The sequence below is a fragment of the Pleuronectes platessa genome, chromosome 14 (genome assembly GCF_947347685.1).
Source record: "Pleuronectes platessa chromosome 14, fPlePla1.1, whole genome shotgun sequence".
NCBI classification, from domain to species: domain Eukaryota; kingdom Metazoa; phylum Chordata; class Actinopteri; order Pleuronectiformes; family Pleuronectidae; genus Pleuronectes; species Pleuronectes platessa.
Genome location: NC_070639.1, coordinates 8874112 through 8891445, shown reverse-complemented (window position 1 = coordinate 8891445; position 17334 = coordinate 8874112). Strand labels below are relative to the sequence as shown.

The following is a 17334-nucleotide window of genomic DNA, read 5'->3' as shown; positions in this document are numbered from 1 at the left end:
CGGTGGTGGAGCGGAGGAGGGAGGAAGAGGACCAGAGACAGGGGGCAGGTAAAGGGGATCATATTCAGGCTCCTGGGGACAGGAGGCTTGGCGTGGCACCGCACTGCCCACCCAACATCAACACTCTCAGGTTCCCTGGCTGAGATGGGCCAGATAATCACCCTCTCTCCACAGGGACCATCTGGAGGCAGGGAAGGAGGGAGGGAGCAGGGGGACATATTTTATTTCCATAAAACATAAATTCCCATCTGCTGACAAGATGGAAAAAAAACTAAACACAAACAACCTAGCTCCTTTTTTTATTTTGTAATCTTAAAGCAGATTCACACATGAGCGCTGCGACATGTTTGCCTGGTCCAGAGAAAACAGGACCCCCCCCCCCCCCCCCCCATCTCTGAGTGTCTCCAGTTTGATTGACGCTCCTATCCCTGTAGAGATCAGAGGCCCGCCACTGTGATTATCATCTCACAGTGGTAACCGAGACACCCCTAATCCCATAATAATACTTCACAGTCAGTCAGCGCACGAGTGTCCTGACCTCCTGCAAAGAAAGCACATTCAGACACGGACATCTAACACGTATACAAATCTGTTTTATGTCCACAAGCCCGTTTCCATTAAGTTAAGACGCAGAGCAGCAGCGCAGATGTACTTGATCCTTTGTTACTTCTCTGACATTTCTGACTTTCATTTACCACGACAGTTTCTGGTGTATTTATTTAAATGATTGGAAATTCAGTGTCAGGCCTCAGCCAGTCCAGGAAAACTTCAGTCCAAACACGGAGGTCATTCGAACCAAACACGATGTAGTTTACTTTAAAGAGGCCAAATGTATGTTTTCCCCTGAATGGCACTCAGAGGCCATAACTCCGCCAAGGCCCAAATTGCACACATTCATAGATACTCTCCGAAAATATCTCGAATTATATTGGGGAAAACGTAAATTAAAATACAACATCCTATCTCACACTGAAAAAGTTCGAAAAAAAATAAGGATCCAGCCCAGAATTTAAAGGGTTCTTTCCAGACCCATCCTTCCACCACTTTGTTTTTGAACTAAGTTAGAGGATGTGCAAAGATGAAAACGACCTCCTTGGCTGAGGTAAACATGCTGAATGAACAGTTTATGCATCAGAACCACTGCTACATGTGGCAATAGCTATTGAGGATCCTCTCCTAAAAAAGATGTCTTTATTAAAACTTTAACCGAGTCAATGCCATTTAAATGTTTACTTTTGTTGGAGTCCAGCTTTAGAATTGACTTCCATTTGCAAAACCTCGTTAATCTGCTGCATTGAGCAAAAAGTCTGAAGTTCTCACTCTCAAGTGGAGGGACGATTCAACCGCCAGCTGCAACTTGCTTTTCTCTTTCTTCTTTTCTCCTCCTCCTGACATGTTTTAGCCTCTAACCTGTGTGTGTTTATCCGTGTGTATGTGTAAACGCCACGTGCACACGCTCCGTGAGCTGACAGAAGTCTGCCACTGTAAACGCACCCTCTCTGAAGGGCTGGAGAGACAGACGCCTGCAAACTGCAGGGAGACGGCGAGGGTCCCGGAGTCGGTGGATGTCATTGTGTAACAAGCTGTTTCAGCACTGAGCTATAGACAGGTAAACTGCAGACTTCACACAGGACAAAGAAAGACCCTGCACCTGTGTGTGTGTGTGTGTGTGTGTGTGTGTGTGTGTGTGTGTGTGTGTGTGTGTGTGTGTGTGTGTGTGTGTGTGTGTGTGTGTGTGCGTGCGTGTGTGTGTCTGCTCCTTCCACTTGTGAAGATGAAGGACCTCACAGTGCACGTGTTATTATTTTCACCTCCCAGGAGAAAAATTGTCTCTTTTTTTGGTGACAAAGTGTGAGACAGTTACTTTCTTTATATACAGACATACAATTTGTGCTGCTTTTACTCTATTAGACAAATTCAATTTCATTACCACACAAGAGCCTTTCATATATTTAATCCAAACCAAAAAGAGTGTTAGAGCATCTGTGATGTAATGGAAAGACATTAAGCTTAGTATCCAGAACTTTGAATCTTTTCCCTTCAAAACTGAGTAAAGCAGCCTTTTAATTTGTTCAGCTGGTCCCTTTTCATCAGGTTTTCTCTAAAAGACTGAATTATCATTTGAATTCTGTCTGGTCCAATCTCCTTTATCAGTTACTGTTAATGCATTTTTTGAAGCAGGGATTCTCACATTATGTTAAGAGCTGCCCTGAGGTCAGTTATGTCTCAACGGTAAATATTGTTCCTCATCTTGAATCATCCGACACATCTAGGTGCTGATTTTATCTGTAAAGGTCTGATAATGAGTGTGCAATGGAATAACATATTTATTACGGGCAAGGTGCAAGAAAATGTATTGCCAACCTAAAAGATACTTAAATTGGTACACACAAATTAATTTAAACTAACCCTAATTCTAAGGGCTGTACGATTAAATGTAAATGTCCGAGTGAGAGGAGTTTCTGCGGTCTATCCCCGGCTTGGCCCCTGGTGGTCTGGTCTGCAGAATCCGATGTGAGAACACAAACAGGAGATCCTCCGCAGGATTCACTGTGAGCGAGTGGGGGGGTTGATGACGTTTCTAGAGAGTCTTGGTGATAAGAGCCGACGCCATTGTCGTTGTGCTGTAAAAATACAAAAACACGTGATCTCTGCAGCAGAATTATTACATTATCCTGCTTCTGCCTGCTGCTCCATCCCTCACCTGAATCCTAAGGAGGATTCGTTGTTGTTGTTGTTGTTGTTGTTCTTGTAAACGTGCTGCGTTGTTCATGTGTGAAAAGAAAAATGCAGAGAAAGTCCGGAGCCAATTCTCTCAGACATCCTCTTGGGGTCATTTCGGAAAACAACTATACAAATGTCTGGCCTGAAATCCATCAAATATTTGTTCTTCTGTTCTGCGTGAAGGAAAAACAGCGGGTCCACTTGATGCAAGTTTCACATGTGCAGCGGTTTTTCAGTCTTTCTCTCTGCAGCAGGTACACACACACACAAACATACACTTTGGGGCTAGAAATGTGCACAAGCTCTCCGAACACCACAGGGTATCACATTTTCCCGACTGGTCTCAGCGGTGTTACCACGGCACACATCCGTCTGCTCAGCATTAGCGTGATAGATTGTACTTTTCACGCTGCCATTAGCGCTGAAGCAGTATGCTGAGCAAGGCTTGTGTATGCTAATTGCCCTCTCACACCTGCAGTTTCCAATTACCCCTGAGGAACGGCGCCAAATCTCTGTTTGCAGCCACCACCAATAATATGAGTAATGGCAAAATTACACGAGTCCTTTTGTAGGGAAATTGGAAAAAAAAGGGGAAAAAATGAAGAAATCATTCAAGAGGCGTGTTGAAGAAGAGGAGAGACGGAAAAACAGAGGTGAAGACAGGAATAGAAAAGAGTGTGAGGGAGAGGGCGATGCAGGGGTTCCTTGGACTGTTTCTCCTTCTGTGTGTTGATTTGAAGAACATTCCCAAAGGTCAAACTCAGATCACTCAATTATGACGTTTGATGGTTTGATCAGAAACCAGAGCAGAGAGATGAACCAGAAAAACCTGGAAGCAATAACATACGTCTTCTTCTTGGTGAAGGTGAGGGGTAAGGTTTTAGGTTATAGGATTCCATGTCGTAACGGGATAGCTGCACAAACAAACACACGTGTTTGTGTGTGTGAGTACATGTGTGTGTGTGTGTTTAGGCATTTCATTTTTGTTACCCGTTTAGGAGCATTTCCAGCAAAAACACTGACCTTGTCAGGACCATTAGATCTTATGGGAACCAAAGCCTGGTCCTAATGAGGCCTAACTTTATTTTGTAGGTCCTAGTTAAGGTTATAATAGTGATAGTAATAATCCTAATGATAGTATCTTTAGTACTTCATTATTTTTTTAAAAACCTTCACAAAGAGGACAAATATAAACAAGAATAATAATACAATAATAATATTAAAGAATTTAATATTCAACAAAATATTAAAAACAAGGACAACAAATTAAATAATAAAGGAGCATTTAAAATGAATTGCAAATAAAAAGGATAAAGGAAACATTCACGTAAAAGCCATCCGGTGAGTTGAATTGCTTGGTTAAGTTCAGGTTAGGGGCGAGACGTGACGTGTGTATAGGTTAAGGTGAAGGTTAGGAATGAATTGGTCAAGGTGAAGGCTCGGGCTAAAGTTTTTATTGGGCTGTGCTCATTGATAAATAAATAAATACAAAGGCCTAAGAAGGGCCGCTGCTCAAACCTGTGTGTGAAGGTGAAGGCTTTTTTTAAGGTTAGGTTAAGGTTAAGCTAAGGTTTAGGTTAGGTTAAGGCTTAGGCATGTAGGTTGAGGTCAGAGTACGTCTCCAGGAAATCAATGTAAGTCTGTGTAATGTTCTCTGAAGTCATGGAGACAGGACTCCTGGTGTGTGTGTGTGTGTGTGTGTGTGTGTGTATGTGTCCTTGTGTTTGTCTGTGTGTGTGTGTGTGTGTCTGACAGGGGAGTCTCCGGGGGTCTTGGCGGCTGCTGGTCTTGATAACAGGGGCGGAAAAATCAATCACCTCCTCTGACAGCCATGAGAGTGGCCCTGCCCCTTTATACCTCCACTCCTCCCTCCTGTCTTTCTCCATTTTTGTATCCTCTCTCTGTCACTAATGGAAGATGATGTACAGGCAGGAAACCCGAGCACAGATTTGAGCGTGCATGTCATAGCTGATATAAGCATCCACACACACACACACACACACACACACACACACACACACACACACACACACACTCTGAGGCAGGAGGCTGCAGGTAAAGCCATGTCAGGATTAGTGAGTCCTGTGAGTTGGTGACAGTGAGGAACACATGTTCAGGTCACTGTCTCTGTGACTGAACTATGTTACTGCTCCAAACACTGTTCTTCTTATTATACTCCCCTCTCTCCCCTCTTTTCTATCCCTCTACATTCACACCCCCTCTCTCCTCCCCTCTTTCTCCCCCCTTTGCATCTGCACGTGTGTGTGTGTGTGTGTGTGTGTGTGTGTGTGTGTGTGTGTGTGTGTGTGTGTCGGCACAAGCTGAATATGTTTAAGGGGTGAGGAGGGGGGCACCAAATCCGTGGAGAGGACTTGGCAGTTGCTCTTCTCCCTCCCGCTTCATTGCTTTGGTCCTTCCCAAATCCTATTTCACGGTGCCAAGCATCCGCTCCCTGGGATCTCCACAGCTCCCATCTCCAGACGCAGGTTTAAGCCCCTCTCCTGGCACCGAGACTGGGCACGGAGAGAGAAAGCATGTGACGCACATAAGCACCGCCAGAGACACAAACACACCTATTATGTGTGCTCAGAGAGGGACGGGCCTGCAGCGTGTTGCACTGCTCACGCACACAATCCTAGTGTCGCAAGCCGTGTTCCTTCCGTGTTGCACTCACCTCTGACAGGAGTCGGAAGGTCACGCATGAGCCCTGTGAGCTGCTTCTGAAAACACACTCAATAAGTCGTCCAGTCAAGCAACAACACGTCAGTCTAGTTTGTACTATGTAGCAGCAGACTCTGTTTGGGTCGCATGAATAAATAAACTGCAGACAAAAGATCATAGGCCTAATTGTCACTTAATTAATTTGTTCTGCCATTACACAGGGTAAACTTGTGCTTTAATGGTCCTCCAATTACCACTAATCAAAGCAATTCATTAGCTGCTAAATTACCTGAATCTCCACCAACAGAGCATCGTGACCCAAGGGTACATGTGAGCTGCTGCAGGGAGACAGCTCGTGTGATTTTGCGTATCGACCACTAGATGTCACCAAATACCTGATAGTAGAGTACTAAACGTTTAACCCACAGATTCTGTTGCACATGACCACTCAAACGTGTAAAATCCTGATTTTACTGAATAATATACTTTAAACAAACAATATTGAGACATTCAAAGCAACAATACAACATAATATTTACGAGTTTAAGATTACTACATTATTCTTATTGTATGTTTTGATTTACATTCACAACAAAAATGTTGTGAATGTCAGAGAGTTGAGCTAAAAAGTGTCCTAGCACATTTTTCAACAGTGAATTTATTATTAGTATTAATATTGTTATTGTTTTTGTTGTTGTTGTTGTTGTTGTTATTTCCAACTCAATGAATTGAATATACATTAATTACAATTCCACATCAGACATGACAAATGTTGACTTGATTTGATTTTCTAATCACCATAGAAAGGGCTGTTCAGACACAAAACATTTATACATGAATACAAAGAATCTCACTGGCGGGCTGAACTTATGTCCTCTTTTTGCTGTGTTCAAATATTTAAATAAATATAACTCTTTACACTACATACTATCCAATTGACTTTCTGTTTACTTGTCACTGGAGAGTGATACAGCTTGTTTAAACAGTTTCATAATATCTCACATGACCTTGGAGGGAGAAAATACACTACAAGTCACATTTACCATTAATTCGTACAGCGCCACTTACTATCAACTAAGTGCTTTTCATTTCTTGTCTCGTTCTAGTATCTTGCCCAAGGACACCTCAGCATGCAGACTGGAGGTGCTGGGGATCGAACCCCCGATCTTCTGGATGACCTGTTCTATCTCCTGAGCCACAGCAGCCCACAAAAATAGATAGATATTAAAAATTCTATGGTATAAACACGGTGATAGGCACGTTGATGTGTTCTGATAGTGTAACATTAGATCTATGAGTGTAGAATTAACATGCCTCACATTTATTAACTTTATTAAATCATCATCTGTCTTATTACATATATATTTATAAAGTAATGTGACAGGGCTTGATTGCTATAATAACTCAACCATTATTATTTATCGGGATAAGTTAGAGGCCGGTCCACATGTGGCTCTCACAGAGTCTATGCACAGGACTGATGATACCCCATATAACCCCCCCCCCCATGAACAATGACCCGGCTCCTCCACCAGATGAAAAAGTATTAATGAGTCAGTTGACTGTTTGATAACCAGCAGCAGCAGCAGCAGTGGAAACAACAACTAATGCTGCTGTTATGTTCACATCTGCATAAACTCTCTAATATGCTTTAACGTCCGTGTGTTCTTCTGTTGGACAAGCAGGTAAACACAGGATAACACTTGTCTCCATAACACGACCAGGGCATCAAACACAGCATGCGTGTCGTTTGTCACAGCCCATAAACAAAGAGCATGTTGTAACGTGTCCACTGAGGCGGACTCATCATTAGACACTCAGTGCCCCGGGGGTCTTGAGGGAGGTAAACAGCGGGATGGGGCATCGCTGGGTCAGAGCTGAGAGTGCTTGATGCCCATGCATTATTAATAGTGCCTGTGCTAATTGAAAGTCGTAAGTCCGCAAATGAAATGTCTGGGGCAGACCTAACGCCCGGCTGCCTGCTGCTGCCAGGACCCCCCCCCCCCCCCCCCCCCCTACATGGAGACCTGGCTAAACTTAGAATTTCTCTTGGTGATGAATGCAGTTGGATTTTGTGATATGTTTCTGTCTGTTACACAGACTTTCAACAATGGAAAGTTTGCTGTTGAGCACTTTTATTATTACTTTGTGTATTTCCACGTCTATCCTGAAGAGGTTAGACCACCCAACACTATGTTGTTTGTCCTTAATGTTGAATTTTATGATATATGTTTGATTAGTGTTTTGTCTTGTTTATTTCTGTGTTGTTTTATTCCCACGTATTTTGTAGTACATATTCATATATATCTGAATGTTATGCTATACAAATATATAATATAATATAATGTCAACATGTTACCTGGAGGACTGTATCTTTGCCTTTAGCACAAAAGAAATCCGTAAATGGAAAAATGTTTTGGATGCTGTTGTCTGAAACAAAACATCCAGTATGGAAAAGACTGTATCAAGGGGTCTAATTAATGTTCAGAAAACTTTATGATAAATTATAGATTACATTAGACTGGTTAGACTCCAGAAAGTGACGGTGGTGATCCATCAAAGCCATGATTAATACTTACAACTGCGTACTTCATGAACGAACGCCTTAAATAGTTTTTTTGTTGTTGTTGAAACTATATAATTTTTAGCTTGTTAGAAATCAGGAGAAAATGGGATTTTCATAACCTGCCATTAAAAGCTTTTTATACTCGTAGGATATAATAACCACGAATAAAGCCATTAGTTACCAGGATGTAGCTAGGGTAACATGGAACATTACCACAGAGTTTGGTATTTAGTGCATGTGAAACATCTCTGTCTAATTATACTCGGGTTAAATATACAGACGGTGAAGTAACTTACATCAAACAGTGAAACCCACAATACAGAGATCACAGAGTGAAGAACATAAGTACGTTGAGATCAGGTATTTAGACGCAATGACATAATTGCACTTGTTTATTCTACATTTTTATATGAAAAATGACTTAAATGTTTTTCCCAAGACTTTCCAGTCAACTTTCTGTCAATGAAATAAAATCCTGAGGATTTTATTTTTGACCTTTCTAGTCGGCAAATTTGACTATTTTGACTCGGCTATATTGTTTATGAAGTATTGACATGAATTATTAAAACAAAGGTTGATAAAAAATGTATAACAATCACAGTGAAATATGATTAAATTATTAATCCCATTTCATGATTAAATGGAGTTGCTTTAAAAACCTGTTTAAGGATCTGAACAGTTCTTCCACTTCGAATTCAAACTAAATGCATCACAGTGTGATGTTCCTATGAGCCTGTTGTGGTGATAATAGTTGTTGTTGCTTTTGAACACTTTATGTTTCTGTGTGTTTCCCTCTACATGTGAACTGTGCTCACTTCTCATAGTGACGGATGAATCCAGGGGCTCAGTGCGCATGCGCCGCGTGGTCATCTGACGGCTGAGGACCGAAGACAGCGAGGAGCCGCCGCAGCTACACGGGACCGCAGGCACCTCTCTCCCGCAGGAATAAAGCACTCTCACCCGGCGCCGAGCCACCGCAGCAGAAGGGCCCTTGGAGCTCCGGAGCTGTTTTTTTTTTTCCTCGCATGCACCGCGGTTTCCCCTGAAATGTAGCCAGCAGCGGCGGCGGGAGCGCGGGGGTCGTTGTGTTCGCTCGGTAGCCGCACGCATGGCTCTTCCCAGGGATGCCATGAAACCAAGCCGCCTGGCACACCGCTGCTCCCCGCTATCACAGACGCGGCGGCCGCGGTGCTGGAGGTGGTGATGGTGAGCGATGGATGCTGCTGGAGAGAGACACCGTAGGTAGCGTCAACCAAGAGCCGAGCACAGCTCAACAGTCCCCGCTACCAGAGCTTTGGTCCCCGCCGGAGCGGAGCTGTGAGAAGGATGGATTTCACTCTGCTCCGGAATATCATCCGCAGATTCGTAAGGCCCCCCCATCACACACACACACACACACACACACACACACACACACACACACACACACACACACACACACACACACACACACACACACACACACACACACACATACAACTACAACACACTTACACACACATATACAGAACATATACAACACACATACAACATACACATACACACACAGCAAATACAACACACATATACAGCACATACAAAACACCCAAACATACTACACACACACACATATAAATGCAACACACACACACATACGCACACACAGACACTCAACAGACATACATACACACATTGATTCGTATGGATTTTCTAGATACTAACTATAAACTTAACCTTAGTTACTACTTGACAAAATTGATCTTAAACCTTACTCTAACCTGAACCATGATGTAAACATAATCTTACTCTAACCCTGACCTAAAACTAAACCTAAACCTTACCCCGACTTCAACCTTAACCTTAACCTAAATCTTACTCTAAACCTAACTTAAACCAAAACTTAACCCAAACCTAAATCTGATCTTTAAACAGGTTGTCACTTTCAAATGGAATGATTTTAGTTATAGTTACTTGCTTTTTGTCCCCATTAGGAAGACAAGTCCTCATAATGATGTATATCCTCACAGCTTGTGTAATACATGGACCACACACAGCCTTATCCCCAACGTTAACCATGACCGATTCACGTCCAACCCTCCTGCGTGTGAAGAAATATAGAATATACGTGTCATGTTAACTTGTATGCATGTTGCACATTGGAGTGCACGCTGTCTGCATCACGAGTCAGAGTCTTTAAGCGTGGACGTGCAGTGTCGTTAAACTCAGCTCATCTGCAGCCATAAACATTTCACCCCAGATGCTCTGGCTCTGGCAGGTTTATGCACTGTGGGCTTTACACTGTGCGTTTTCCCCTATGTGGGGGAATGTGCTAGTGGCTGCAGTGACGGCTGGTGACTGTGTAGAATTGGAATGAACTTGGCTGGCCCACTTTTAACTTTGTTTTCAGTGAGCCACAACATGCATGCATACTAAACCGGCTCATGGCTTCCTAGTCGCTCGGATCTGCAGAGGAAATAAATCCCAGTCAGGACTCGGGGACTGACTCCAGAGGCCTTGCAGAGGCTCTTTCGGCAGCAGGAAAGTGGTGCGGGGTAAAACTACAGATGCTGGACTAAATCAAATCCTAGAACTAGAGTGTCTCCTAAAAGAAACATGTTTAGATTCACTAGATCTGGATTGTTATTTGGCTCTGCACCTAATTGCATAAACTAATAAATGTCAGTCTCATTTTCCGTAAAGATCCATGAAATATTCTCTGACAAGTCAACAAAAATGTCCTATTTCACAATGTCAGAGAAAGCGATCCACACCAAAGGGAAATGGAATCTTCCCTGATCCACATGTTTCCACCAAGTTTTGTGGTTATCCGTCAAGTGGTGATTGTTTGATCCTGTTCAGTTCTTTTACGCCAAAATTATACGTTTTACATCAAAATTTTCTTGTTTTCATCCTTGTTGAACGGAGACGATAAAGACCTGATGTGGGTGGGTGTTGATGTGTTTTTTTTGACAAGTGGAAAAGGGACTTAACATACGCTGGTGTTGAGAAGTCCAACATGGCCTCATCTTCATCTATCTCGTCTTTGAGCAGGAATTATTCACATCATAACAGAGCGGATGACGGCGAGCCTTAACCCTATTACTGGTCGGTCTGGTTTAATGAGGCCGGCATCATCAGCAGCCTCTGATTCTCTGCCAGGACAGGAGGCAGCTGGTTTGTTGGGTGTGTATGTGTGTGTGGGGGGTTGTTAAGAGGGAACCAGCTCTGGCAGGCCTTGTGTTGCTCATCAACCTGGGCACCTCTGGAGTATTGACACATCTGCTCTATACTGTACCGTCTGCGACCTTTTCACCTGACCTCCCAACATGGCTCAGGTGCTGTGAAGATAACTATGTGCGTGTTGCTGCATGCTTTTGTTTGCCTGGTTCGTCAAGCTTGTACAAATGAGTGTGTGTGTGTGTGTGTGTGTGTGTGTGTGTGTGTGTGTGTGTGTGTGTGTGTGTGTGTGTGTGTGTGTGTGTGTGTGTGTGTGTGTGTGTGTGTGTGTGTGTGTGTGTGTGTGTGTGTGTGTGTGTGTGTGTGTGTGTGTGTGTGTGTGTGTGTGTAGCAGGCATGTGACAGTGTGAAGGGAGCTTGACGGATGCGCCAGCCGGACTAATATCAGGGGAAATCAGATCCACCACTGAGGGTGAACAGCAGGAGGATGAGGAGGACGGGGTCAGTGAAGACGCCCCTCGTCTCTCACCCTTTTCCCCTCCGCAGCCTCACTCTGCAACACCATGCAGGAGACAAGGAATTAATCATTAATTCAATCAACCGCACATTGATTAAGAATCGGACGCACGCTTGATGTATATCTGGGCCTGTTATTACTGGCGTCTCACCTTCTGTTAACCCTGACACTTTCTGAGTCGCTGCTCGCTTAATGAGTCCACGCAGAAGAACAAACATTACATCACGCGCGGTGATTAACATGATAAGCAGAGAGCGGCCGAGTCCATTCTTTGGACGGAGAGCGGTAAACTCTCATCAAGGTCAGCGCCTGAATGTAGCCGGCCTCAAATGCTTTCAGAATGTTATCCCCCCCCCCAAAAGAAAGACAATGGAGATTTGATAAATCATCTTCAGCCATTAAAGCACGTGTGATTCAGTTCACTTTACTCCACTGGGCAAGTTTGTGAGCCTTCACTTCATATCTTCTTCTCTTTATTATCCGCCTGTCATTGATTTGTGGCTCGTCCTTGATGTATTTTGGTTTGAGGGGCATTTGTGTTTCTCGACTCTTCTTTGCTTGTTTCTGCTTTGGTTTGTTAACAACACGTGAATATGCAGTTTCTATTCAACACAACCTACCAGACTAAACTAGAAGAGGACGATAAAGTCCTGCACTTAACCTCCATTGACGTGCGTCATGTGTCCAACTTGTACCTGTAAAAAATAGGAATTAAAACAACTCGCAAATTGAACAATGTGATCAACGGGTGCAGTTCTAGGAAGAGCACTAGTATATTGACCTTTCACAAACATATCATTTTGGTAGAACATTTTCATTTTCTAAATTCAAGTTATGTTTTGGTTCTATTTGTTTTGAAACATTTGTTATAGTTATTAATAATAAAATGTGTGTTTAAACTATGAATATCAAGCCTCAATTACATATCTTTGTCATAAGGGTTTGATAACAACATCTAAGGAATCACTGCCATTTTATTAATTTAACATATATATGTTAGAGATGTTCCAATACTGATACCAGCATCTGAAATGCCTGGCAGACTGCTGAATATACCAGGTCTGCCATCGACGAACATACTTGAATCTATGTTCCAATCGGATACCACATCTTTAAAGTATTTTTGTTGCAACAAAACAAAACTGCATTTTTCATTTGATAGAAATTCTTCTTCGCTGCTCCGAAACAGCAGTTGCACCGTACTGTGACTGGCAGGTACTGTTTATAGAGCAGCGAGTAGTCAGGGCTGGACACACACCAGCAATTTGATAATATTTCACGCTGGAAAGTCCCACAAGTAAAACGAGCTACGTGAAGGCCTATCGAATGCAAGACTTCAGTTTCAAGGGGTGACTCTAGTGATGCCAATATCAACACTAGCAATAGGCCATACACCACTGATAGCAATCATCACTTCCATACAGGGTTAGTAGCATACAGCTGTTGAAACATATTATATAAGTTGTTTTTTCAAATACAGTGGTCTTTGGATCGGTATTCCGTCAAGACTCAAAGTCTTAACTCGAAGGAGGGAAATGGTATCGGAACTACTCTAATATGATTATTGGCCGATATATCTGATTCGGGAATGAATTACTCCAGATTATTGGTATCAGTATCATCCCCCAAAAATCCACATCAGTCGGGCTCTATAAAAAGGTTTTGTACAAGTCTGTTCAAACACTAATTAAATTCATTATATGAGTAATGAAGTTGCACTGAACAACTGGTGCCTCGACTTTCACTGTGAGGTGTGAACTGTGTCGCCTGATGAACTGTGTTATAACCACAGGCAGTTATTCAAATGTTTCCAGGGCAGCACTTTGATATGATAAGGAAATTATATTTTCTGTCGGCCGTGGATTGATTCCAGTGTATGAGCCTGTTTTCTGACTTTACAGTTCAGTAAAGAGTAATACGGTGTCACAAGGTGTCATGGTATTTTGCGGTGCTTGAAGTCTAAATGCGGCATTTTATTGTGGTGTAGGCTAAAAAGAATGGCTAAGCCCTATTGAAATGTTTGTGTGTGTGTGTGCACTCTTGTTCTGGTTTGTCAGCAGAACTGGGGTCAGGTGGTGACAGGAAGAGATTTTATTTATAATGAGATTTATCTGTAAAATGATCTGTGGTTTGAACAGATCCTGCGTGTGTGTGTGTGTGTGTGTGTGTGTGTGTGTGTGTGTGTGTGTTTGTGTGTTTGTGTCACCACTGTCTCCACTTCCTCCTCCTCTGTGCCCTTTTTCCCTCTTGTAATAATAACAGCGATGGCAGACACACACCGTGAAAACAGCGTGGGGTCATGATCTGGATAAGAGCAATGCCGGCATATATGGGTGATGGTCATATTAAAAATGACCTAACACCTTACAGGAGTGTGTACTCTCATGTAACAGCCTCTTGTGAAGATGACAACATTTTGATTTATATGTTGGCCTCGTGGCCACTCCGCTGTCATGTCTTGGCTTGATTTACCCTCGTGGCCCCCTCTCTCCTCGCCCTCCTTTACATCTTATCTCCGAATGTAGAACTGTTATTCTGTCAGGGACCTCTCACGTCCTCCGCAAGCAAAAGCGAGAGGGCAGCGTGTCTCTCTTTGATCCGTAAGGGGCCAGGAGGTCCAGGAGAGCTGCGGGGCTTTAGAAAGGCTCCTCGCAGCTTTACAGCTCTGTGAGTGCCCTGGCTGGTGTTGAAAAGCAGAGCTCGATCACTGTTTACCACATTACTTCTCACCGCTACAAACGGTTAAGGGCAAGCTATTCCTGTCCCCTGCCCCCCTTGGAGATGGGGCCCTGGCGGAGAGACAGCGGCTGTAGGTGACAAATATTCGCAGGATTTGAGTTTTGGCCGAGCTTTGCCCGCCAGCCTGCGTGCAAATCTGAGAAAACAGCCGTGCATCGGATGTGTCAAGATTTTTTGCGCCCCACAGCCGGCCCTGAAGACAGAGGTTTTATTAGACGACACCGTTTTAGCGTCATCTTAGCATGTTGTTGATGAGAAAGAGGGTTTTTTAGCATGCAGATTACAGTGCAGGGAGAGAAAGGAGACAGAAGAGGAGAAGTAGCACAGCTGGATTAGAGACTTATGTAACAGTTGGATCACAGCGAGTCAAGAGGGAGAGGAAGCTGGGGCAACAACAGAATACAAATGTTGTCATTTTTTAAAGTAATCTCACATTTATCCTTTCGATTTTGTTGCAGATACAGTTACTAGTGTCATCAGGCTAAAACAACCTCTGTCGACGCGAGGGCACTGGTGCCGTATAAGTTTTAATCCCTGTGATACATCCACACCTGAAAATGCACATCACCTGACCACTTGCGTACACTGGGCCTGCGTGTGCAGGTGTAAACAGGAAGGCATGGATGTCTGAGCACGACAGCTGTTAGCAAAGACAACACTTGCAAAAGATTATTCATGTTGTGTTCTCCACTGGTAGCAGAGGCCAGTGACCGAAAAGACCAAGTCGTCTCCACTTCTGTCCATCCACATTAAAACACTGCCCTGGGGGTTTTCAAACTAAAACACGGGCAGCAACATTCCCAAACTTCTGTTTCAGCGGCTCTAAAACTCCATAGAAGTGTGGATCTGTGTGTCTGTAGCAGAGTTGATGTGTTTTTAAACATAAAGGTAGTAATGTTGGTGTAGTCTGAGATTGTGTGTTTGTACAAAAGCACTGGTACATTTGTGTTTAACGTCTCCACCTGTGCTGCACTATCCCCCAAATAATATCCTCTAATAAATAATTATAGCAGCTAATGGGGCTCACTGTCTCTGTGAGCTATGATCCCTCGCTGTATTTCATTAGTCACTTCCTCTCTGCTGCTTTTGATGTTTCATTCCACTTTGTTCCAAAAAAGGATTTTCCACAGAGAATATGGTCTTAAGAAGTTTCCAGCTGAAGCTAAAATAAAAGCACAGAGAGGATCTAGAGGACGTTGTCTGGGGCAGCACATTTTCCTTAAAGTCTCATAATATCTTGTCAAATCCAGTTTCCCAGCATTACATTTGAGAGAACATGTTACACGAGTGATCTTCACTCTATGTGTAGTGCAGCCTCCGCGTGTGAAGCTGTTTCTTTGTGTCTTGAACTCGCAGGTGTAGCGTAGCTGCTGGCATACCGTGTTGCCATGGTGATTAATGGTGAATGAGTAGCAGTGGAGAGCACGTTGAACAGGTAGCCTCCTTCCTTTTAAGCTGATCAAGGTCTCCAGGCTCTTTTTATCTTTTGCTCGATGCTACGACAGACTTCACAGCTTCCGCTAATAACTAATAACTCCTCTGTTCTTTTCTGTCTCTGTTTCTTGCACAGACTTATAGGTTGACTGAAATTGGCTGATTTGAGCCTTTCATATCAGCATCAGTGTTTATGTTTGTTGATTATAAAAAATATATATATTATAAAATAAACTTTCTAAAAGGATATGCCTTTATATTAACATTTAATGTAAAAAAAAAAGGCTCTGTATATATTCATTCATGCATATATTAACATAGTTATTTTATCAATAGTTATTTACAATAAAGTTTATGGTGTAACTGTAAAATATCAAGCCTCAGTAAGATGTCTTTGTCATAGAGGTTTGACAACAAAAATTATTTTAATGTTGGCTACATCAGTCGATATATCAATATTGGAAATGTTTTTATAAACATTATCATAAAGTCACTTTAGCATCACCACCTGTTACATCATATCATAACATGTTTATCTAAACTGACCTTTGTCAGTGTTGTTTTGTTTATGTATATATGAAGAATATTTGTTTTACAGTTTGTACTATTTATACAGTCTGGAATGAACAGAATATGCTAATCTTACCAATGCTACTTAGCTAGTGGTTTAGCCTAATGTTTTGTGAGCCTATTTGAGGTATTTGTGATATTTGATTATTTATAATCTGACATCAATATAAACTAGCATCACATTAAGTGTCAGATCATGTATGTTGACAATTTTTCAGCCAACCTATCTTAGCTTTCAATCTAAGATAGTCGTATATTATTGAGCTAACTTAGTCAGTTAGCCCAGTTAGCGATGTGATAGTCACAGTTACAGGGTGTAAATATTACTTTGAATATGCTAAGACAACAAGATCCATGTATTATTTTCTGGGCAAATGATGACAATGTCAAGAAACCTCCATTTTGCAATATTAAGAAAGTGAAGAAAAAAAACAATTGTTGTCTTGACCTGTGTTAAAACGTAATACTTTCTTTCGTGCCCCGTGTTTCATCCTTTTGCTGAATTCCGTGGGATTCTGCTCAGTAGTTTTTGCGAAATCCTGCTCACAAACAAACATATTGAGACAACGGTGACACTTGTCAACACACTTTTCTCTGTCCAGCCAACATGAGTAGTTCATTAGGACAATTTGATCTGTGAGTTAATGAGGGAAACCTTCTCCAGCACTGCACGGTGTAACAGTGGATAGGTGGCGTAGGGCTGAGACATGACCATTTAATCAAGCCAGTTTATGATGCATTTCTTTTATTACACCTCTGTGGTAGAGAGGACCTCCATCGTTAAGACAGCATGGAATGATCCCGGCACTTCAGGGGTCAAAGGTTACTTCTCCACCATAAAGCCTGCAAAGCTGTGCCCACTGCAAATGTTATGCAGACGACCAGACCAGGAACGAGCTAAAAATACCGTCTTGGCTTTTTAAAGCAGGATGCAAAATGTTAAAAATAGCAGCCCTGCATCTGCTCT

The 17334-nt window shown here is 42.6% G+C and overlaps 1 protein-coding gene across 1 annotated transcript in view; it reads left to right on the top strand.

The window, feature by feature from the left end:
• The first annotated feature begins 9185 nt into the window (after positions 1 to 9185).
• LOC128455922 (phospholipid-transporting ATPase IH) overlaps positions 9186 to 17334 on the top strand; it is a 28110-nt gene continuing 19961 nt past the window's right edge. Inside the window, exon 1 of the mRNA XM_053439882.1 lies at positions 9186 to 9316. Coding sequence (XP_053295857.1) covers positions 9278 to 9316 — 39 coding nt within the window. The 5' untranslated portion in view covers positions 9186 to 9277. The remainder of the gene's footprint in view (positions 9317 to 17334) is intronic.